Raw genomic sequence first — 25,243 nt, 5'->3', positions numbered from 1 at the left:
TATACACATGGGTTTGTAGTGTAAGCAATTACAATACATCATTATACAGTAACAATAACTTGATTTTTAGGCGCCCCCCCCCCAAATTTTTTTTTTCTTTCTATAAAACAATGAACACTACTAACTCCCCGAGTATATTTAGGGAAAGAACGTAGTATCCAGACGCCACTTTGCAGCGGTATTTCCCAACAAAATTGGAATTGTATTCTTGGTCCCAGATTCATGTCTTTTCAACAATGACTGACCTTTATTGAGATGATATATGGAGAAAAAAAGTGGCGTCGGGTTGCAACATTCTTTCCATATAACTTTCCATATTTAGCTTAAGACAGCTCAAGTTAGACCAAATCCAATGCGATGCAATGGTCCTATTGCTCATTGAACAAGTATCAGAGCATCAAGCCCAAAGAAAAGAAACAAAGTGGCTGCGCTGTACAGGAATGAATCGATCAAAATCCATCAACACTACATGGATTTGTTGAATAAAAGTGACATGGATAACTTGGCTATTCTATTTGACTGTCAAACTTGGTTGTAAAAAGGGACTCCATCTGGGGCAGTGTGATGCAAGATTTACACAGTGCATTGGGCTTGGGTGAACAAGAACATTTGCTGGTTAATAAAATAATATCCCAGTCCATTGTACACACCAATGGATTTCCCTTATTATACAATAGCAAGCACTGCCAAAATACCTGTTGCCAAGCAGACAGAACTTTTCATCATGATTACTAAATCACCTTCACCTTTTACAGTCTAGCCTTGGGCACAACCCAATATTGCCTTTATTTCTAAGCGTATACATGTATATATGTGACTGCAGTGAATATTATTTTGTACACACGTCACCTTTGATATCCAACTTCCAACTTTGATCCAAGTCCACTGTAAAAATGCTTGCACCTAGTACTTTATTCTTGAAAATTTGAACCGAAAACGCTTACTCTTGTGCACAATTGGTAACTGGAACCCACACTTAATATTAACCCTCCCATGCAAACATACATTTTGTGCAAAGTTGTCCAATCAAGTGACTGTTTTCACAAGTTAAGAGCTCCCAGCCTATATAAAGCAGAATTGACTGGCTGTGACTGTTTTGTAACTTGTTGCAAGCTATGCTTTGACTGTAGGCGATTGATAAGCCAGCTGTGCCTACGTCTTCCCAGCTTTGGTCTGTTGACTGAATATGACGCAGTCACAGTGCTTGCTTGAAATATGATCTGGCTGTTGATGACTAGCCTGAGTAAAAGGCATGGCAAGGGAAGAGGATTGATTTTTTGACTGTGTGACTGCAGGAGGGCTAATATTAAAGTGATGCACAGAAATACATGAACATGCAAGTATCAATGAACTGACTACTGATCATTCTTTCAGCATGTACATGTACATTGTAACAATCACTGCACTGCATATCCAAGAACACTTACATTGTAACACAAGATTCTCTGAGCACGCTGTAGTGGCACTAACTTTATGTTCTTCACTTTGTACTACCCCCCCCCCTCCAATAAAAAGAGTTAAATCTGCTAAGTTCCAAATGTATAAAGCCCTTTCAGTCCAGCTGCGACAAGTTGGTTAATTGCTTGAGGACTTTTGTTTGGCTTGTTTCTCGGATCTCCCCGGCAAGGAACATCTCATCCACCACGGAATACACTTTGTAAAAGTTGAAGACCAGGTCCAACTCGCAGACATTGTGGAAATATTCGTTAAGCACCTGAAGATGGCAGATAAAAGCACAGACACAAACACCTTACTCGAATGAACATCAAACTGGTCATTAGAAGAAAAAAAAGGTAAAAAAAATTCTAAACTGATTTGATCCCGCAAAATGGAGAGAAAGTCTGTGGAGAATTGAGCTTTCATGATTGTGTCAAACAGTGATGTTGTCCCTTGAGTGAAGGTCTTTTTAAAGATCTTTTTTTACATGTAGTTCAGCGAATTGCATTGTTGAAATAAACTACAGGTATTTTTTTCTATGAAGAAATTTTACTTAAATGCAAATTTTATAATTTGGTTTTGCCCTACACACGCGTTCTTGATGACTTGAATCCTCATTTTTTTTAACGAGATGTTAACTGCAATGACATGTCTAAGAAAAGATTTTACAAATATGGTTGTCGCGTACTTCACACGAAAACAAACGTGGAGCAAACTTCATGACATCCACGAATTCAGTTTAATAATGATGTATTTTCTATTTCCATGATAAATTTTCTTCTTTTAGAAATCATGTGAAGTGTTAAGCTATGTGGATTTAGAAAGTACATGTACAAACTCTCACTGAACAGAGTATCTAGATGTTATTAACGCAAATTTTAAGAAATGTAATAAAAATAGACTTGAAAGTTCACCCTCAACACAGAAACAGAAAGTTGATAACATTATCCATGCAATTGCTTAGAAAGTCTTTTAGAGTGGATTAGTGTACAAATGGATATGAATTTGTATCATATCTTGATGCTCAACATGCTAGCACAGGCATTTTCCCTCACAAATTTAGGTACTTGTAATATGGACTCACCTCTACAAAGTTATGTATTGCCTCCAAGTATGATAAATTGTTATCGCCAACATCCACGCATATGCAGAAGTAGAGACCCGCATATCTTCTATAAACAATCTTGAAATTACGAAACTGTGAAATAAAAATATAAACCAAAATAGGTTAACAACTGAACAAATCAACTGATGTCGGTATAGACTGTAGAAGAACAGTGTGACCACTCACTTGGACACAAGAGCAGACTTGTAGCTACATTTTGTACGTGAACTCAGTGAACGTTTGGCCTCTCACAATTTGGCCTCTCACATTTTTTTTGCTTCCAATTTTCATGTTCAATTTAGTGGTGGGATTTAAATCCAGATTTTTTTTTAAAACTCGGTTGGAATTAAACTATTCATTTTCAATCTTGGATATTTGAAACCATCCTTAAAAAAGTTAAGCTTTCTTTTTTGTGTGACACAGGCTAAAGAAAAGAACTATAACATTCCCTAATTTGCTCCATGTTCTCCGTTTGTAACTGCATTCACTTGCTAGTGGTCTTCTTGTAAATGAATAGCCTGCCCATTCGATCTATCAGAAGGTTCCAACCCATTTTTCAACATTACAGCTCTGAAGTGTTTTGTAAAGGCCCAGTGGTCATTGAATCCTGCAAACTGTAATCAGTCATTGGGAGGGCATTGCATGCGGCGCCTCACTCGTCACTTTTTGTTGGCATGACTGTGAGCTGGATGGGAAGCGCCGGTGAAATTTGATGAATGGTATTTGGTTTGAAAAAAAAAATTGGATAACTGGATTACATAATCTTTGATTTCTCCCACCACTAGTACTATTCGCTCTTTTCACACTTCTGCCATGTGCATGCACAGCCTCGATCTGGCAACTTTACACAATAAATATAGCCGGTTCAGTGATTCCCGTGTCGGGGTCTGAACCGACTATTTTTATTGTGTGAAGTTGCCAGATCGAGGCTCTGCATGCCCAATGGCGGAGCGTGAAAAGAGTGAATTCCATGTACAGTAAACTCCGGCTAAGACGGCACTCTCGGGACCAGAGAATTTGTGACGACTTACGCGAATGTCGGCTTCTGCTGCAAGTTGTCATTTTGCCGACTTATACAAATACACAAATTGAATCACGGAGTGAAAAAAATAGATTGAATTAATGGCCTATATGCGCATCTGTATCTGGATCATGCAAACAAGATTCATGGCTAAATGTCAAAGGCTTTGATTTACCCTGGTTTATTTCTACATCCATGGTTGATTCCAGCAAATATATCCTCAATGTTTATCATCACAAGCAGGCTGTGGTATTGATCACAGAAAGTCATGCATGTACATATATGCGTACGTACGAAGCCAGGACGGCGTGGCCGGCTAGCGTTAACAGTGGTACGATATACAGATCGCTTGCATACTGTACAGCCATGTACATGTAGTGTACATTGTGCACGTACGTACGTGTACAGTCACGAATTAAATGTGTGCATGGTACTGGTACCCCCAAAATGAACAGAGCGCATGCTTGCAGTCGTGAGGGGGTACTGGTATTGATGGTACGGAATGGACATGTACTTCGTGTAAGCGAACGATGCACACAATGTACAGACTGTGCATGAAACAGTGTACACGTGCGATTAGTGTACACGTGCTGGCCGATACATCAATCACGGGCTGTGCCATTGATAAACAGATGTCAGTTAGCAGTGTGTGGGACTTTTCACTCGACACTTCTTACAAACCGCAGAGCACGATGCCGACTTACATGTATACAGAGGAATTTGTGTGGTTTTGAGGAAATGGGACTGAAAGTAACACGCCGACATAGGCGAAATGGCGGCTTACAAAGGCCGACTTAGAAATGAAAATGTCAATGGAAATGCATTAGAGACAATTGGGACTTTCGTCAGACGGCCGATTTAAGCGATATGACGGTTTATACGATGTCGGTTTAGCTGGAGTTTACTGTACATGTTTGCTTTAGCAGCCAAAATTACTCTAAAGAACCAATATAGGCTTTGTGCATAAGCAGTTGATGGCGCTTCGTGATACAGTTAAAGACCGGGTGACTGCTCTATGTTCCGACACCCCTTTGTTCCGACAACCCGCACATAAGATTGTATTTTTTGTCCGATGAGGGCGCTTTATTCAAGTTTTTTTGTGTGTAGAGTGTATGTAGCTACACACATACCAGTCCAATTTTTTGGGTCCCATATGTTGCCCCAAATGGTGTCGGAACATAGGTGTGTAACCAAAGACCGTGTGCATCGGTTACTTTTTGTAAACTAATTTTATCCTGAATGTGCAAAAACCCATTGCATCTTAGCGCGAACGTGAGGTGTTGTCGGTATTCATTCCCAAGTCACTCCCAGTGGTCTCCCTGAAATTTCTCTTTTAAGCAAGCACTAAATGCACAGAATCCTAACTGTACAATATGGATTTTGTGGACCCTACTGTGTTTATTATAGAGTGTGTCCCAAAAAAGTGTCCATCTGACTATTTTAAAAATAACAACAAAACCATGTGGTCAATTTTGAAAATTGTTGGTTGTGCAGATAGTCCTAAGCCTTGGCCTCAACCCCTAAGAGGTTCATTTAATTTCAGTAACACATCACTGCACAATTGTCAACACAAAGTCAAGTTCCTTGCCTTAATCAATTTCAGTGCCCTGCTATGTCAGCTGTGATAAAACCTGCATGTTGTGAAAAAAAGGCTGATGTGGTTTGGGATTGGAATCATTTGCCCTTGAGCATTAAACTGAGGTCTTGCCATGAGGTTAATGATTCCAATCCCAACTGCAGCCCTTTTCACAACGTGAAGGATTTTACACAGCTTACTTAACACAGTACTGAAATTGAATAAGGCAAGGAACTTGGTCACAGTGTCCAAAAATGTTGTTGTGATCAATTGACGATTGTGAAGTGATCCATGACTGAAATTAAATGAAACTCATAGGGATTGAGGCCAAGGCTTAGGACTATATGAACAACCAACAATTTTCAAAATTGACCACATGGTTTTGTAGTTATTTCAAAATTAGTTAGATGGACACTTTTTTGGGGACAAACTGTAGTAACAATTTACTCTCATGCTTTTCACAGTTGTGTTGTGCAATGTACTTACTTCTACAAAGTTGGTGTGCTTGGCATCTCTGACTGTGACCAGGGCATGCACTTCCTCGATCAGTTTCTGTTTCTCATCGTCGTCAAAGGACATGTACCACTTGGCCAGCCGCGTCTTGCCGGCACGGTTCTGGATCAGGATGAAGCGAATCTGCCCAAAGAGATTCAAGCCACCGATTAGTTCTTATTTCACCAGACTTGGATGGTGCAGTTTGGTTGGCTTCAAACTGCCTTACCTACATGTAAATCTCCCACAAACCTCTGCAATGCACTGAAGTGATATTGGTCACATGTGCTGCAAAGTGCCAGAGAAACTTGCTCCTAGATTGAGTTGGGAAATAGTATACTTAGGGCATAACAAACTGACCATGGATGTTTCTTACGAGATACATTTATAAAGAGCAGCCAAATCAACACATATCAATCATATCTGGATTTGTTCCCGTCATAGGCAGCATACCCACTCCGCGTGGGAAACACTTTCGACTTACAGGTAGCATTCAGACTTTTTTTGACAGTCTTCATTCAATTTACTCTTTTTATTCCCCTTGGAGGCTTTTCTTATAAAAGGGAATATACATTTGTATACATGTAGCACCTGGACTGTGTAGCCACTGATTGTCATTTCTTTCTTTTTTCCTTTTTTTTTTGGGGGGGGGGAGGGGAGAATGTTTGAGTTGCAGGCTATGCTGCAAAATAGTATGCCAGATCAAGTCAAACTGTTGAAAAACACGAATTGTTGGATGTACATGTACTACAAAAAGATGTACATCGATCATGGAGGACGAAGGTTCCCCCATGGTACATATACATAGTATGATGTAGGGTAGCAATGCACAAAAATTGCCACTGGCAGTATAGACCCTTCTCACTGTCATAGACAGCTATCTTCATAGGAAAATTACAACTGCGTGTTCAACGCCATCAGGTGCATGTGTGTGCAGTGTGCAAAATGTTCTAAACACGCACGTAGTTTGCTCCAAATTTCTTTGAAATACGGCGCAAACAAATGCGCGCCATGAACATTTGATGCCCAAAATGCCGATGCACATGGCAATCTGTAGGAAGTGACGTCATTTAACCCTAGCTCCCTTGGCCTTTTTGCTAGGATGTAGCCTCAATCCTGCAAAATCCTCCAATTGGCCTCATTCATGGAAAATAGCATATAGCCTCAATCCTGCAAATTCCTCCATTATTTATTGAATATGGTCTATGGATGGGTGACCACTGCCTGAATCCTGCAAAATCCTGCGGCAGTGACTGTCAATATGTTGAGGCTTGGCCACTGACATCCTGGAGCAGTAAACATTTGATAGGCGCATTACAATTACATTAAAGGGACACTGCATCCTGGAATGATCCCCATTGAGCTACAAAACGCGCTTTAAACGAAATGCTGTTAATCTGAAAGAACATTTAAAAGTAGAATATAAACATCCACACAACTATCCTTTAAAAACTGGGCCTTTTGGGGTTCTTGTGCTAGGCCTATGCGTGCGAGAACGACTTCTGGGCTCCACTTTTATGACCCCCAAAAGTCGGGTTTTTCATGCTAGGCCTAGTTGTGGTTCCAGCAATAAAGTGTAAGAAACCACATTTGTGCATTGGTGCTGTGTGTAATTTTATGACATAGGCCTACACAACGTGTATCGTACATTAACTTAAACGACAGGAAAAACGTTTGCGTACTCCGATCTGTCGTGTCTGATATAAACAGCTGCGTTTGTTCGTCCTTTCTCGGGAACGGTAAGACATTAGGTTGGTCTCCTTTCAACCAGATGTTTGAAATAGTTTAGGAAAAAGTTCTATACTCGATCGCCACTTTTTTCAATTAATTTTCTAGCGCCAAAAGTTACATCTTTTATGGTTATTCCTCCACTTTCCCTCCTCTACTCTCACCCTCTCCTTTCCTTAATTTCTATTTATCAATCAGTCAGTTATTTCATCGGGATTCGAACCCCGGACGCTTGCTTGATACACGAGACTCTTAACCGCTAGGCCGTGCACGATCGCTGTTGCAATAATCAATCTTTGGACGCATTTGAAGTATCCATCGAAATAAACTAAATATTCATGAGAAAATAAATATTCATAATGACGTATTGCACTATCATTGGCCGGCTCATGCGACGTCATGGTTATCGATGTCATGCGTATAACCAGACTGGGACCGTGAGTGCATAAAAACGTGCAAAATTACTACTGACATTATTTTACTCACCACTAGGCTAATTAATGCCCACACAACACATATATCAAAATGATATAGTTGCAAGCATGTCACCTGCGAAATTTGAGACCTTAAATCCAATTTTAAGGCAAGTTTTTGGCAGTTCAAAACCCATCCACGTCAATCTCCATGCTCTGGAAATGTGTGTGTGATTCCCAATGTATTCTGGGTAGGTGTAGGTATAGCCCGACTGCGTCTGGCCGTACAGTACTATCGCAAGCTCTGTAGTACGGCTAGACGCCCAATGCTTCCAAAAAGACTGAATTTTTTGGTCCGCTGATGTAGCGATTTTGCTACAGATTTCGATCGAGATTATCTTTTCATCCAGGACAAAAATTTCCAAAGTTCAGGTTCTTAGTCGTAGAGCAACTCATACCTTTTCGAAAAAACGTTCTTTGGTCTCAATATTTTCATCCATCTGGCCAAAAGACGACTTTCAGTCATCATCTTCCACAAATATCGTCCCGAAAATGCTCCCCATGCGATTTCAAAATGGCGGCTGCGCTGTAATGTATGCATTATGCGAGCGCGCTTGGGCAAGATAATGAATATGCATCATAGCTTATGACGTTTGTCGGACACTCGGCGCGGCTGGCCATACAAACACGAGGTCATGATCTAAACAATGCATATTCATTATCTTGCCCAAGCGCGCTCGCATAATGCATACATTACAGCGCGGCCGCCATTTTGAAATCGCATGGGGGAGCTTTTTCGGGACGATATTTGTGGAAGATGATGACTGAAAGTCGTCTTTTGGCCAGATGGATGAAAATATTAAGACCAAAGAACGTTTTTTCGAAAAGGTATGAGTTGCTCTACGACTAAGAACCTTAACTTTGGAAATTTTTGTCCTGGATGAAAAGATAATCTCGATCGAAATCTGTAGCAAAATCGCTACATCAGCGGCCAAAAAAATTCAGTCTTTTTGGAAGCATTGGGCGTCTGGCCGTACTACAGAGCTTGCGATAGTACTGTACGGCCAGACGCAGTCGGGCTAGTGTAGGTAGAGCCTTGCAGCTTACTTGTTTTTTAATCGATAGCCAAATAAACATAGCGCCCTCTGTTAAAAAATGAAACATTCTACATTCACTCAGATCAACAAGAGGGCGCTGTTTTATCTACACGATGAAAATGTTCTAGCTAGGGAGTTTTTTTGCACAATGCATTGCAGTACACATCAACGTGATGTCTCACGTTTGGATTTCGATAACTCTCTGCAAAATTAGAATTAAAAGCTGAATTTTTGGTGATGCAATGCTCACAACAGCAACTTTGCGAGGCAGAAGTTTGGGAGATTATTGAAGAAACTGTAGTGAGTAAGAAGCTTGCAAATTTGATTCACACTGGTTTTATTATGCAGCACAAACTTTTGCACGATATGGATACCTTAGGTTTTGGGACTCTCATACACAGTATTGAGAGTCCCAAATTTTCGTAAAATTAATGTACCGCTGTTCCAGACACTTCAATCAGTTTTGACCGGCTGCTTCAACTTGGTTCTGCACGACGTGTGCATCCAAAAATGTGCTCTAAAAACACGTTTTTCCTAATTTTTTTTCACCTTAAGTTAACACAGCTTCCTGGATTCCTCTTGGTTGAAATCACAAGGTGAGGTGACAATTAATATGTTTGGCAGCAGATAAATTGACGATCGAGTATGGAACTTTCCCCATAGTTTAAGTAAACAATCCAAACCATGAAAATTTCGTGGATTTCGGAGTGCCCCTTTAACATTTGTACACCAGTACGAGTAGGACACTAACACTGACTGACCATTGCATTCAATGATTGGCATTTGTCAAAATTGGTTTGTTTTTTCTCATGGAAATCACCGACTATTACACAGAGAAAAAAAACTCAAAACTCCAGAATACGTTCCTGAAACATTATGACATAGAAAGCAATAAAATAAATACATCAAAATGAGAATTAAAATGTTATTTTACCATTATGATCTGTGGGATTCTGCACCACGACCGTCCGCCACCTTGCAAATATCATCCGCCCTCTTAATGGATGGTTCGATTAATTTAAGGGGGTGTTTTAAGTGGTGCGTAAATCTACTCCTTATTTAAATATACATTTTTCGTCAAAATGGAAAAATAAAGACGTGCAAATATTAAATTTCATTAAATTAAATTGATTATTCGTGTGTTTAGAAGAAATAATATTTGGTAAAATTAATAAGAATTGAAGTAAACTTAATGGACTATTTTAACCTTTCCTCTTTCAATGTCGAACGTTCCTCGTTTCGGTTCGTTTCCGTCCGTATGTTGTGTGATAGTTACTCCAGTAAAGTTGCTCAAAATGGCTGCGATTGAAGAAACTCGCACACGTGTGCGAATGCTAGAGCATGAAATAGACAATGTGGGTAACTCTTTCCATATTATTGTGAATTATGCATCTTTAACATTTGGAGGATTGAAAAAAACGTGTACACTATTAACGTACAAATGTACATGTAGGCCTGTATACATGTAATGTATAATCTAGTACTGGCACTGTAGCACTTTTTAGTAGCAGTAGCAGACGACAAAATTGCAATTTGCATTGACTTATGTGCAGCTAGGCCCGGCCCCTGGCCCTACATCATTTTTGTACATGTCTTAGCCGACACTTTGTTGTTGTAAATTAAAATTCTACATAAATTTAATTAGGCTAATTGCTAGCTTGAGTAACTCCAGCTCTAATGCCTATCGCATTACTAAACATGCTAAATACTTAGTCCGAGTAACTTGGACCCAACTTATCGCCTTTTTTAACATTTGGACATGGTCTGGCGATAGACCATGTCCAAATGTTAAAAAAGGCGATAAGTTGGGTCCAAGTTACTCGGACTACTAAATACTAGGCCTATTTAAATGCCAGATTACGGAATATATATTTTTTTTGGGGCTCTGGAGGATTTTTATAGAGTCCGAAATTGCTAAACATGTAGGCCTAGGACTAGGTCTGATTCCCATCTCCTGAATACAAAGTCACAACAACAATTGTTAGTAAGGCACCAGACAAAGTTTTGTCACGGTAAGACTAAGTAAGAATAACATTGGCGATCGTGTAGAGTAGGGCCCCTGTTTTGCCTCAATCAAATGAGAGTCAAGAGTGTTTTTTATTACTCAAAAATGACATTTTCAATCATCCTAAAGTATATCTTTATCTATGACATACCTGTATGTTCTTAATGTCCCCAACTAGTTTGGTAGGTCAAATAATAAAAGTGGATTTTATTCCCTTATAAGTTATAGGAACCGGGCCCGTAGATACACGATTGCCAAAACATTCACTGCGCATGTTCATTGCAATGCCTAAGAGCGACAAAAAAAATTAGGACCGGTTCACATTCAGATGTTCACTGCCTATCAAAGATCAAGGTTTATCATAGTCATAGAGGTACATGTATCTTAAGAATATTGGACATGTTGGAAATTTGTTCCATCTTTTTTTTATTATGATAGGCATAATTGGTGTATGTGATTTTACCAGTTGCTCTTATTTGTCCAATTTATAGCCCCACAGCTCAGATTTTCCTGGTAACTATGTGGGTTTTGATGACAGCTGGAACCACGAAAAGTTTGTGGAGGTACGTTCATTATTAGTCCAGATGGGTCTGTAAGCAATGCTACTTCGACAGTGAACTACGTCACTCTGTTTGATTGACCCTAGCTAACCACCCCAACTGCATCAAAATCCATCCCCCCATTTTGATGGAGTATGATGGACTTGGGCTTAATGGCCTGAAGCAGTGCTAGGGGTATCCGATTGATTTTGCCTAGCTTCCTGTACTGCTATTGGGATAAAACCCATGTGCAGCGAGTCCATGAATGTCAACCAGTGCGTCAGTGGTGGATTCCATTATGTCATTTACAGTTTTGTATTGGACGCACAGTGATTGATGGATTTTGATGGACTTGGTCCAGTTCCTAGTAAAAGACGCTAGGGAGTTAGGGTTAAAGGTTCAGTGGAAAACCAGTCCTCAGAGTCTTGCCAGTGGATGTAGTTTCTCTGATGTTCCTGTGTTCAATTTCAAAGAACCTGAAATCTCATTGAGATATGCCATAGTAAATCAAACTAGGTTTTGCCCTTCACCGATGTATATTTTCGTATATGCCATAGTATTTGTATAAAGTTCTGACCAGAATAAGTAGCATTTGTGCTGAAAGAACACTTAGATTTTCTTGACACTTTACAACTCAAGCAGTCCACTTTTCCTTTGATTAAGATCAAATAACCCAGCATTGCACATTTCCCCTTCACCATCATTACCTTATTTTTTAATACACAATTGAAATGTCATCATTTATTTGAACATTTCTTTGTACTTCACCACCAAATTCGACAGAAGAAATAATGGAAATGTTAGAATTGTTAAATCCTGCTACTTGTACTCTGAATTCATCAAAACCCTCATTAAAGGGAATGTACATCATTGGCTTTTGCTGTAATTCTCAGAAATGAACTATTTGAGGGGTTAGTATAATAGATCAAATATTGTTTAATTGACATGTTTGAAGTTTTGTGTTCGAAAATGCTTGAAAAACCAAGAAAAACAAAACTGTTTAAGTAGTCTGGTTCCCCGACTCCACTAAAGATAAAATGGATCAATTTATAGATGTCGGAAAATTGTAAGAAAAGGGAACCAGTCTAGCTGGCCTGCACCCGTTCATGAACATGTAACCAATAGCAAACAAAATTTGGACTGAAAAAAAAATGTAAATTTGGAGCAGTAGTTGAAAAATAGTTAGGTTTTTCCAACGGTGGTCGGCCGACCACCGTTGGAAATGTATACAAAAATACCGTTTTCTTGAAAATGACTCGACACCAGGTGCCATAATTTTACAGGATGCTTTAGACTGTCATTGACCAACATCCTAGTAAGGTATTTCGTTAAAACTTGGTAGTTTTATTTTTCGATGTTTGCAAATGTTGTATATTCCCTTTAAGTTTATCTCCCTTAGCCTGAAACATTAATTAAGAGATTTGCTTCACAGTCTCTGCTTTAGTAATGATACACACAAAGCTTCATACATTGTGTGCATACATGCACATTTCAATTTTGTGCCATTTGGTGATTCGAGGTTTCTATCAAAATGGAATGAAGATTACGCAATTCTTGAACCCTGATTCCCTTTTTGTTGTTCAGAATTTCCACATTGACATTGTGCGTCTGACCGACACAGAGATGGAGTTCGACATGGTTGGCATCGATGCTGCATTAGCCAATGCGTTTAGGAGAATACTGCTGGCTGAGGTATCAAGTGCTGTAATGTTTCCCTAAAATGTCACAAAATTTTGAATCAATGATAAATATTAATAACGCAATTAATAATCAAAGGTATTAAAGACAGCAGTGGTGTGGAAACATCCTAGGAAGATTGTCAGCTTAAAATAATAATATAGGTTCTTATAGAGAGGTTAGTAAGCACTTTACATTGTTATTACCCCTAATCATTGGGCCAATGAAACATTCCAAATACCATCTCAGTTCCCTGAGGAGCATACAGGTCAATGCTGCCATTTCGGCGCAAAGCAGCTAGAATCGACCACAATAACCATCTCTGCCCTCACAGGTACCCATTTACTCCTGGGTGGGGAGAAGCAATGAGTGACAAAGTGCCTTGCCCAAGAACACACGCACCATTACTTCTAAATGCCGTCATTTAGAAGAAAATTTAAATTGTACAGTGAATGTGACTAACTTAATAGTTTACAGTTTTGTTGATTGACATAAAATGATAAACTTGTTATTAGAAAAGAAAACAATTGTGAAATGATGTTTGGCTGGAATACCAAAATTATGCCAGGACCTTCGTTTACGGAGTACTTCTTTCCTACTTCTTCACCTACATGTAATATTGAACAGCTGCAGCTATTTATTAAAGTGTGAGCGCTAAATGCAAAAAAAAAAAAACCTCATGCATGCTCTATCTATTTCTTCTCAAATCCTAGGAGAGATCATAAGTTCATCGTAACTGTCTGAAAGACACTGAATCTCACTTAATCTCTGCTTCTTTTTTCTTGCCCAAAATAGGTACCGACAATGGCCATTGAGAAGGTTTTCATGTACAACAACACATCCATCATTCAGGATGAGATCCTGGCACACAGGCTGGGACTGATACCCATCAAAGCAGACCCGCGGATGTTTGAGTATCGACAGGAGGGTACGTATGTTAGAGTGGAGGGGCTTAGCTGGTGGGCGGGGGATCTTACGTGTACTACGCAGGCTGGGGTTGACACCCATTGAGTTCGACCCACAGGTGTTTGAGTTTGACTGGAGGGTATATCGGAGGGGAGGGGCTTAGCTGTTGGGAGGTTGGATCTTAGCTCAAAGGCTAGGGCTGATACCCATCAAGGCAGACCAACGAATGTTTGAGTATCGACAGGAGGGTAGGTATGTGAGAGGGGAGGGGCTTAGCTTTTGGGAGGTGCGATTTTAGCTCATAGGCTGGGGCTGATACCCGTTAAGGCAGACCCATAGATGTTCGAGTTTGACAGGAGGGTATATCTGAGGGGAGGGGCTTAGCTAGTGGGAGGGGGATTTTATTTCACAGGCTGGGGCTGATACTCATCAAGGCAGACCACGTATGTTTGAGTATCAACAGGAGGGTATTTCAGGGGAGGGGCTTAACTGGTGGGAGGAAGATCTTTACTCACAGGCTAGGACTGATACTCGTCAAGACAGACCCACGTTTGTTTGATTATCAGCAGGATATTTCAGGGGGAGGGGCTTAACAGGTGGGTGGGAGATCTTTACTCACAGGCTAGGACTGATACTCGTCAAGACAGACCCACGTTTGTTTGATTATTAGGAGGATATTTCAGGGGGAGGGGCTTAACTGGTAGGAGGGAGATCTTAACTGACAAGCTGGGGCTGATACTCATCAAGGCAGACCCACAGATGTTTGAGTGTCAACAGGAGGGTATTTCAGGGGGAGGGGCTTAACTGGTAGGAGGGAGATCTTTACTCACAGGCTAGGACTGATACTCGTCAAGACAGACCCACGTTTGTTTGATTATCAGGAGGATATTTCAGGGGGAGGGGCTTAACTGGTGGGAGGGAGATCTTTACTGACAAGCTGGGGCTGATACTCATCAAGGCAGACCCACAGATGTTTGAGTATCAACAGGAGGGTATTTCAGGGGGAGGGGCTTAACTGGTGGGAGGGAGATCTTTACTGACAAGCTGGGGCTGATACTCATCAAGGCACACCCACAGATGTTTGAGTGTCAACAGGAGGGTATTTCAGGGGGAGGGGCTTAACTGGTGGGAGGGAGATCTTTACTGACAGGCTGGGGCTGATACTCGTCAAGGCAGACCCACAGATGTTTGAGTATCAACAGGAGGGTTCTCAGGGGGAGGGGCTTAACTGGTGGGAGGGAGCTCTTTACTGACAGGCTGGGGCTGATATTCATCAAAGCAGACCCACAGGTGTTTGAATATCAACAGGAGGGTTCTCAGGGGGAGGGGCTTAACTGGTGGGAGGGAGCTCTTTACTGACAGGCTGGGGCTGATACTCATCAAGGCAGACCCACAGATGTTTGAGTATCAACAGGAAGGTATTTCAGGGGGAGGGGCTTAACTGGTGGGAGGGAGATCTTAACTCTGGCTGGGGCTGACACTCATTAAGTCAGACCAATGGACGTATTGCCGCGGTGATTCCTACCTCATCTGTCTTCTTTTTTTGTACAATTCCTCTTGTCAGGTGATGAGGAGGGAACAGCAGAGGATACCATTGAGTTTCAGCTGAAAGTGAAATGCACCAAGAACCCCGGGGCTGACAAGGATGCAACAGATCCTGACGAACTCTACAAACACTCTAAAGGTAGTAGGGGGATTCTTACCTTGCCACTAATCTGTGGTATAGATGCTCATGCAGAGAGCAGCTGTGATATGCAGATTTGGCTATTAGTTATGCAAGACCACCATCTCTTGACCTCCAGATTTTGACTAATCAGTGGGCTAAACAATAATTTTCATTAGGCCGATGACACACCAACCTTTCTTTCCTGTAGCCAGTGGGGAGCTGGACAAATTTAAAGCGCCTTCTCTTTTAACAATGCACTGAGTATTCTTCTGTGCTGCTGTCAGCATTGAAGTTGATGCGCGAAGGGAGCTCGGGGCTGATGGAAAATACATCTCTACATCTGAATCATTTGTACATTTGTACAGGCTGCTATGGGCTCTGTGCGCAAATAAAGAGGGCGCCCTTTTACCTAGCAATGACGTCCCATGGGCGGGTCATTTAGCTGGTTGGCGCGCACCGTTCTGTACTTTGTGGGTGACGCATGTACACCAGGGGATTTGTATGTACACGCAATGGTACGGCTGCGCGTCGCGGCAAAATTGCAGTCAGGCAAGATGGCATCGGTCAGTCACCCCCAACTGTACTTTCTTTGCCGGTGAGGGGGTACTTGTGAATGGAGCGGATAGAGCTGATGGTTATAAAACAATCAACAGCCTTGTCTTTTCTTGTAGGGATTGCTTTACAATTTCTAAAGTCAGCTCTTATTGGATGGCACTTAGTGTTTAATCAAATTTCATGCCAACATGTACACATATTATACATGAGCTAAGAGGGAATGTTTCATTTAACCGGTTCACGTTGGATGACTTGTATACACGCAAAGGTTTTGCGGTATTCGGAACGGATGAAGGATAGACACACAACGAGCGAGGCCGGAAGTATCTGTCTGCGACCCCCTCGCAGCGAGCGAGCGAGGCCGGAAATATCAGGGTGTGCTACCCGCAGATGACGGCCTGAACCCGTCTGGCATCGAGGTTTGTGAAAAACAATCCCGCGCCTGGGTCCGGTCAGTGTCGAAATTATCCCGGCGCGAACTGGTTAAAGGACCCTAAAAACAAGAATATTAAAAGAGAGAATAATATAGTGATTGTCTTGTTTTTGTTTCATTGCTCAAAGTGACTACAGAGTACCTGAAGTGGATCCCCATTGGCAACCAATCCGAAATGGTAAATGTGGTTTTCTTGTAATTTTTTACTGCAGAGTTGAAGTCAAGTCATTTTTCTATTCGTTTCAAGGTTCATAGATTTCTGAAAGACAAATCACTAGTTGCACGTACTTGTTTTTCCCAGCATTGTCAATGAGTTGATCACAAGTTAAATCAAGTCAGGGCACAAGTTACAGGGGATGAACACTGACAAGAGAAATGTGTTTGTCTGTGTTCATTTGAATAGCTTGCTACGTTACTTGAGAATGTATGACTTGCAATGACTTGATTATAATTCTGTTACATTTGTGCAATTCAAATTCTGAAAGAATGTAGTATCCACTTGCAGATGCCACTTGAGCGGTTGTGTACATGTGCACATTTCATGGTAAAAAAAATCCCTGCTTTAAATCCACTAGTACACTGCATAGGGATATCACATTTTGCAACACGTATGCCAACTTTGAGGTGAGCTAGAAACCCAACAAAAAATATGCCCTCAATTTTTGGATATTTTGTAAAAAAAACATGGTGTGGTATAATATCCATCCAAGTTCGTCTTAGAGTCACATGATCCACATTGTCGAATTCAAGGTCAAAATAAAGGTCAAAAAGTCATCATACTTCAAATAACTCCGACCAAAAAAAATTTTGTAAGTTGTAACCAACATTAACAAATTTGGCTCACAGGCTGTGGAGATATGGTAATTTGAAAATTGGCGGCCACACCCATTTTGACCGATATTGCCAAACAGTGGCGGGGGGAGTAGTGCAAAAATCGTTTGGCGGAATGGCGCTTAAACTTAAAATTTCAGCTTTTTCTGCCTAAATTGCCCCATATTTGAAGGGGTTGGGGTTTAAACTTCTAATTTTTTGGGGTGATTTGATACGGAATGACCCATTACAATAATGTCAGAGTAGGGAGTCGACCCCCCCCCCCCCCCAGATCCGCACCTGTCATCAGAATTCATCCAGTCAAGTGACAAGATGTAAAATGTGACAGTACTGAAATCAGTCTTGTATCTCTTTAAGTACTAAAAATTAGTGAATGATTGCAGAAGTAGCTGCTGTTACATCATATTTGAACTGACCAACCGGTCCTGGCCGGCTCAGTGGTTGGACCTCTGCACTAGTAAGCAGGAGGTTGTGGGTTCGAGTCTCACCCAATTCTTGAAAAACCATAGGGCACCACTGAGTAATGCAGTGCCTATCTGTGACATGTGTGAGGGGCTGGGTCCAATGTTGAAATTGTGATGAAGGAATCCGTTAGTCATTGTTCATCCCCTGGCTTGCTTGACTTGTGATTGATTTGGTTTCAAGTTGGAATTCGGGCGATTTTACAATGCAGTGCGCCACCAAGAGTTTGCCATGGAGAGCCAGTTTTTCAAATTTAAGTCGACAAAACAAGGCCCATTTGAATGAGTGTCATTAAACAACTTTAGCTGATTGGTTATGAATTTGGGTGTAGCGTTCAGCCGCCTTACTAAAAGCACCATATTGATACAAAGAAAAGAAAAAGGCAAATTTATACTCATACGCTTGCGAAACAACTGACCGGAAAAAAACTAACAATTTCAAATGTCCCTTGCTGCGAATTTGTCGACCATCTCCCACAATGCACTAGGAAAAATGAACTCTCCGTGGCAAACTCTTGGTGGCGCACTGCATTGTGAAAAGCCTGCATTGCATTGCCATTCAAGTCATTTCTGTTAATTCATTGTGTTTTATGCCTGTTCTTCACACAAATCGCAGATTTGTTAATGAAACATGACCAATTCTTTCTTTCTATTTTCCTCAGTATGGAGAAGGAGCCATACGTCCAGTCCATGATGACATCCTGATTGCCAAGCTCAGGCCCGGCCAGGAGATGGACATCAAGATGCATTGCGTCAAAGGCATCGGCAAGGACCATGCCAAATTCTCACCTGTGGGTAAGTCAGTCGCTCGGACGCCTCACAAATACACCATGAAATTTGCAAGAAGTACCTCACAAATCCATCAATTTGCAGGGTAAGTTAAAAGCCGTTCAGTGGTCCAAACCAGTGTTCGAAATACTCTACTTGCTCAATATTTTGAGTCAAACATTTTGACTATTTAAAAAAATTTGACTCTGTTATCTGCGTTATCTTTTGAGGAGAAATCAAACTGGCACTTAAAAGTTGGTTGCTTTCAAAGAAAATTTGGAACATTTGTCAAAAAGAGTAATAACACTTTTGATTTTTTGCTGTACGACATTGTCCAGTAAGACAAGTGCGATGTGAACCAGCATGGAGCATTTCTGTACATGGGAAGAGCTTGGCCTCGTGGTCTGGTGCTTCACTATCCTTTTTTTTCATTCTGCACATTGTGGGTTGGAGTCCATCCCGCGGGGTTATGAAGTGGGTGTCATGTCCTTGGGCAAGACATTTTGTCACAAGTTGCTTCTAAACTGAGAATAAAATGCGTACCTGTGACGGCAGAGGTGCTGTGTATTTATTTAGCAGTTGCAAATATTGATTTAGCAGGTTGCACCTTTAAAAGACGGGAGTGTAGCCTAGTGGTCAGGGTTCATGACTCATGATCTGAGGGTCAGGGGTTCAAATCCAGCTGCTGGCCACATGTTGTGTCCTTGGGCAAGCCACTTCACCCCCACTTGTCTCTCTCCACTCAGAAGTACAAATGGGCGCGGGCATTAGCTGGGGAGTAACCTGCGATGGACTAGCCTCCCATCCAGGGGGAGTAGAAATATTCTCAGTCATTTCATGCTACTGAAACCGGAGATAAACACCGGTCTGATGGGCCACATTGGCTTGTGACATACTTTACTTTTACTTTTAATTGTGGTAACATGGCCACATCGAGCTGTATATTCACCTGGGAGCTGGGATAGTATAAGGGAGGTTTTACGAGCAGGGTTTAGTGATTATGTACTGGTAGTGTGTTAGTGATATTATTTTACACCCATTCTTGGTTCACCTCTCTCCCATTCAACAGCCACTGCGTCCTACAGGTTACTACCAGAAATCGTTCTCACCCAACCAGTGACGGGGGAAAAAGCTGACAGGCTGGCGCAGTGCTTCTCCCCAGGGGTCATTGAGGTCAAAGACATCAATGGTGAGTTGGAGAAATAGCTGGGTGTGATGATTAAGTCCCATAACCGCTCAACATGTACATGTAAGACATGATGTTTAGAAGCAAACTTTTGAAATTTACCCTGGGTGATACTAGGCCTAGGTGATACATTTAACAATAATTGGTTGACTGATGTGATGTGGGATAGGACGTTTTCAACACCTGAGGGTGAAGCCGAGGGTGCTATGATATATAACATATCATACCAATATAAAGTCAAAAATGATAAATGGTTGGAACTTACTACGCAAGCCTTTGCTTTTGTTCTGATTTTTTTTCCCTCTTTTTTGTTTTCCTTTTGTGACCCAAATTCCATAGACTTTGTACATGGTTTATTCGGACCACTACTTTTGACACAAAACAAAGTCATATCCCACAGCAGACAACAATAGACCTAAGACGTAATGACTTCATGCTTTGTTGACATATGCGCTTTACTATGAGAGCCAAGTGGGACGTGTACCACGTGGCTCTCATAGGAAAGCGCACATGTAAACAAAGCGTGACATCATTACATCTTAGGTCTATTGTATACATTCTGTCTAAGGTCTATTGTATAATGTACACTAAAGTTTGTTGTTGGCATTCGCTATCCCATAACAGGTGTCAAGCAAGCAGTGGTTGCCCACCCCAGGCGAGACACCTGCAGTCGAGAGGTCTTCAGACACGAGGTAGGGCAAGAAGATAATAATAATAATACCGGAGTCTTATATAGCGCATGTATCTACCAACAATTAGGTACTCAAGGCGCTGGAAATTATGTCTATTATTAAAGACAGGTAAATGAAGTCTATGAGAAATATGAGACCCATTATGTAGCACCTTACAAGGTGCTGCGTCGCATATTGCAGCCACTGGAAGAAACACTGGGGCAAACCCCTTCTCTCAGCGATAAGTGTTACTGGGTTCTCTAACGTGCATTACACAACACACGGGACAAACCGCTTTACGTCCCATCCGAAGGACGAAGCAAAAATGGTAAAGTGCCTTGCTTAAGAGCACAAGCGCCATGTTCCCACGGTCAGCATTCGAACCCATGTACCACGGCACACGAGTCGAACACCGTAACCATTGGACCACAGCACCCCACTGAATCTGCTTCTGGAATTGGCAGGGATATTACAGTTAAAAAATATCTTGGATTTGCGGCGTAAATTTACGGGGAAATCAGCTAGGTCCCCAGGGTATTATTTCAAGAGTAATTGGGGAGATCTGTCAGAGATGTTTTCTATACACAAGTGTCAAACTGGAAAATGAATGAAAAAATAATAAAGGGTACTATTGAGATGTCAAAGTATATTTTTGAACAAACCTACTCAAGAACCATAACATACTTAAAAACCTACTTTTGTTTATTTTCTCCAAAGTGTCGAAAGTTGTACATGCAGAGGGCATCTTACGTACATGTATCTTATTGAGTTAGTTATAAACACTGCAAAACAAGAACTCATTGAAGAGATCATAATTTTGAATCTGATCGTCTTATGATAGAGTCATTTATATAGAGCATTGGGGAATATTGTTGGCCACATTTTGATACCCTGTTTGCTACCAAAGACCGTAAATTGTCCAACATTGACAACAGTTTACAAAAAAATTATGCAGTTTGAAAAGTTGTAAATTTAAAGAGTACGTAAATGGAAATTACACTGCCCGAAACGAACGGCAGGGAATATTGATCGCACAGTGCTTGTATGCATGGGAGCGCGCGAAATTGAATTACCCGCGCTTTGTTCGGGCACTGTGCAGTCGATAGGGGCCAATTACGGGCATGTGTGTTTGCGCTCCGCAATTTCTCCTCGCGTAATCTTTAAATTTGCAACTTTTCAAACTGCATTAGTTTTCATAAACCATTGTAAATCTTGGATGATTTACAGTCTTTGGTTTCAAATGGGGTATCAAAATGTTGCTAACAAAATTGCCCAAAGGTCCATGCAATGATGTCATCATAAGATGATCAGATTTCAAATTATTACCCCTCCAATGAGTGTGGACTTTCTTTTTTTGTGGTCTCGAGTAGTCATCAAGAGATAGACAAGGCTCCCAATGTGTGTCTCTTATATTTTACGGGGATGTAAGTCCTCCTGCAATAGACCATTATCATGTTGCGGCCATCTTGATTTTTTTCCCATTCAAATCAACATAACCAAAGCGAGGCTGGAAGGAAAAATAGTCTGGTTCCTTTTTGCACAAAAAAATATCATTTAGTACTGTTTAGATACAGGGAACATGACTGAAATGGTGGCAGCATGATAAAGGTCTATTGCCTGATTTCAGGGTGTTGTTTTATTTATTGTAAATACATGTACCATATTGGCACCATACATGTACTTGTCTACTTTTCCTTTTACCTCAGATTTCAGGCAAAAAATGCCAGAATCCATTTACATCCCAGACCGTAAGATGAAAGAAAACCAGAATGTGTACCTCAATAAAAAAAATATCAGAAATCTGAAACAACACTTATGGTTTTTTCCTTTTTTTCCTAAAGGACTTGAAAGATTGTGTGAAACTCAACAGGGTACGGGATCATTTTATATGTAAGTATGATTCACAAAAGTTGAATAGAATTGTAGTCATTTTCGTAACGGGTAAGATTAAGAAATTGCCAGGCCTGAACAAACTTTTGTGTTTTTTATGTGGGCTTACTCTGAAGAAACCATGTTATCCTTTGAATGTCGTACCATTGTTGCACATTGAATTGTGCATCACTATTGGTAGTTGGCAGTACTGTAGATATCATTAATTAATTGACCCTAACTCCCTAGGCATTTTTGCTAGGATGTAACCTCAATCCTGCAAAATTCATCAACTGTCACCATGTAAAATTAGCATACATCCTCAATCCTGCAAAATCCGCCTGTATTTCTTGAATGTGGTCCTTGGAGGGGTGACCACTGCCTCAACCCTGCAAAATCCTCCAGCAATCACTGTCACTATGTTGAGGCAGAGCCACTGACATCCTGGAGCAGTTCGGAGGATTTCAAGTATAATCCAGGCCTAAATGTATGCACGGCTGAGCATAAACAACGTGAGGTCCAGCCCAAGACCTTGACACAGTGCATCCTCCAAAATCAGCAACACTCTTTTGCCATGTAACCTCAATACTGTAAAATCCTCCATTTTGCAAAGAGGATTTGGGAAGGTTGGGGTTAAAATTGATCTTCTATATTGAGTTGCATTGCTAAATAAGTGCCACCAAACTTTTTTTTTTACATTGTCAGTTTCGGTTGAATCCACTGGTGCCCTGCCTCCAGAAACACTGGTATCCGAGGCCATCAAGATCCTCATGACCAAGAGCCGCTCCTTCAAGAGTGGTATGGAACAACTGAGCGCTCAACAGAGATGATATTGCAGATATACATGTAGTCAATGCTTTTGTGAACTTCCTGAAACAATGCAGAATATCACTCACTGTATCACCCACATTATCAGCAGTTTTGGATTGTACAGTAATGGACCCTGTGCAGGGACAGTAGATGGTGCATAGGCTCCGTGCGCGAACAGAGAGGGCGCTTTTTTACTACTTTTGAGAGACCAGTTGATGACAGGACACACCACCTGCATGTACTGGTTAACGCTCATATAGTGTGGAGTATGCACAACTCATCTAATCACAACTAAGCCATAGCGTCTTCGTGTGAGTGTTGGGTGTCATCGGCAATGTGTTCAAATGTCTCTCCCTTTCTTGGTGTGGATAGGTACTTGTGTATGGAGACCATAATTATAGTCTACTGAACAAAAGACAGTGAGGGAAGGACATGATTTGTGTGCACAATGGCTTTTAACACAGTGTTTACGGCAATAGTGCTTACAGCACAGAATATGCACTACAAATTTTAACGTGAATGTGCATAAAACTACTGCGTCTTTGCAGAGAAACGCATTTTAATTTGAGTGCACTACAGCGACAGTTCATGAGTGTTCTTTAATCGCCATCTCTCTATTTGTCATTGTCGAGGGTGTAATTGTGTGGCTTTTTGCGTGGTACTAGTGGTACTAGGCCTTGTTATGAGCATGTGCTGAAGGATACGAAAGACTGTACTGTGCCCCTGGACAGCATGTTGATCAGGATATCTTGCAGATGTTTGTATTTCAGAACAAGAACTTTAACGAAACACACTTGAGCCTCAAACTCATAGTGTTCAGTGTTGTAGTCTAGTCCACCACAAGTTCTTTCACAAGTCCAGTCACAAGTCATTTCATAAGTCCTGTCACAAGAGACAGGATGAAAAATGAGAAAGGAGTACTTTTGTAACAGTTCATTTGAATAGCTAGTGACTTGACTTGAGACTGAAGGATTTGTGATGGACTTGTGATGGACTTTCAGGGAATTTCTGATTGACTCGACCACAACACTTGATAGTGTTATGGAATAACCTGTACACTATTATTGGCCAATTAAAGCAGCAGAGTGGTATGTGTAAATATCGAAATGGCATCCAGACGTTTTGGTGTTCATTAACATTGAGATGAGATTCGGAGGGAGTGGTCAGGGAAAATGTAAAACCCCCAGTTTTAGAAAATGAACAGTTGGTGTAAGATGATGGGACACATTGCTCAAAAATTGCCCCCCCCCCCTTAAAAAAGTGTGGGTTGAATCTACTAGAGAGTACTTGTCCATGGAGCCTGACTACATATGCATTATCCCCCTATTGGCACTAGCTATTTGCCCTACGTGACAGTGGGGAGGCGGATGCTCTATGGTTAAGTACTCGCTAGTAGAATCATGAATGGCCACATTTGCTGAGTGGTAATTCCTAATAGTGCGAACAGCAAGATCAGACTGGAAGGGGTGAAGGAGTAAGTTGCCAATCTCGGAGGTGCAGCGAGGGCATCCACAGAATGCCGTCGCACCACTTATAATGCCGTAGTCGGCTGCAGTAAACAGTGGGGGTTGACTGACACCGCTACCAGCTGCGAGGATGGCAGCCTCCTGAGAAAGTCCAAAATGCTGCAAGGAATGCTGGATAATTGGCCAGCATGTCAATTGAATACTGGCAATATCAGGACGAAAGGAGACCTGCTGGAAGAGATTTGGCCGGTGTTGGAGGAGGAGCGGGGCGTGATGAAGGAGGCCGATAAGCCATGGAAAACATGGTTGCCAAGGCCAGAACGGGGCAATTTCAGAGACCCGACATGGTTTCTGTTCAATCCTCCTGATTACTCGAGATAGTAGGGAGTTGGGGCTAAAAGCGAAGGCAAACAGGCTGGTTAACAGAATGGAGAGGGTGTTGGTTCGCCACACCTGTGGCTCCAGAAATCTAGCTGTAGCAGTACATCAGAAGCTGGCGATTGTGTTCCATTGTGAAGAGGTTGACGTATT

At 41.3% G+C, this 25,243-nt stretch overlaps 2 protein-coding genes across 2 annotated transcripts; one reads left to right on the top strand and one right to left on the bottom strand.

The window, feature by feature from the left end:
- Positions 1–1,488: 1,488 nt before the first annotated feature.
- Positions 1,489–9,890, bottom strand: LOC119720820 (AP-2 complex subunit sigma). The gene is made up of 4 exons (XM_038190679.1): positions 9,804–9,890; positions 5,626–5,775; positions 2,522–2,635; positions 1,489–1,714 (listed from the first exon to the last, which is right to left on the bottom strand). The coding sequence occupies exons 1-4, from the start codon at positions 9,804–9,806 to the stop codon at positions 1,553–1,555; spliced, it is 429 nt and encodes a 142-aa protein (XP_038046607.1). The 5' UTR covers positions 9,807–9,890; the 3' UTR covers positions 1,489–1,552.
- Positions 9,891–10,109: 219 nt separating this feature from the next.
- On the top strand, positions 10,110–24,345 carry LOC119720812 (DNA-directed RNA polymerases I and III subunit RPAC1-like). The gene is made up of 11 exons (XM_038190668.1): positions 10,110–10,224; positions 11,366–11,437; positions 12,998–13,105; positions 13,886–14,018; positions 15,561–15,680; positions 16,779–16,828; positions 18,605–18,737; positions 19,780–19,899; positions 20,521–20,588; positions 22,409–22,457; positions 23,142–24,345. The coding sequence occupies exons 1-11, from the start codon at positions 10,165–10,167 to the stop codon at positions 23,264–23,266; spliced, it is 1,038 nt and encodes a 345-aa protein (XP_038046596.1). The 5' UTR covers positions 10,110–10,164; the 3' UTR covers positions 23,267–24,345.
- The last annotated feature ends 898 nt before the right edge of the window (positions 24,346–25,243 follow it).

The sequence above is a fragment of the Patiria miniata genome, unplaced genomic scaffold (assembly GCF_015706575.1).
Source record: "Patiria miniata isolate m_02_andy unplaced genomic scaffold, ASM1570657v1 HiC_scaffold_13, whole genome shotgun sequence".
NCBI classification, from domain to species: Eukaryota; Metazoa; Echinodermata; class Asteroidea; order Valvatida; family Asterinidae; genus Patiria; species Patiria miniata.
This window is presented reverse-complemented; position numbering and strand designations above follow the sequence as displayed.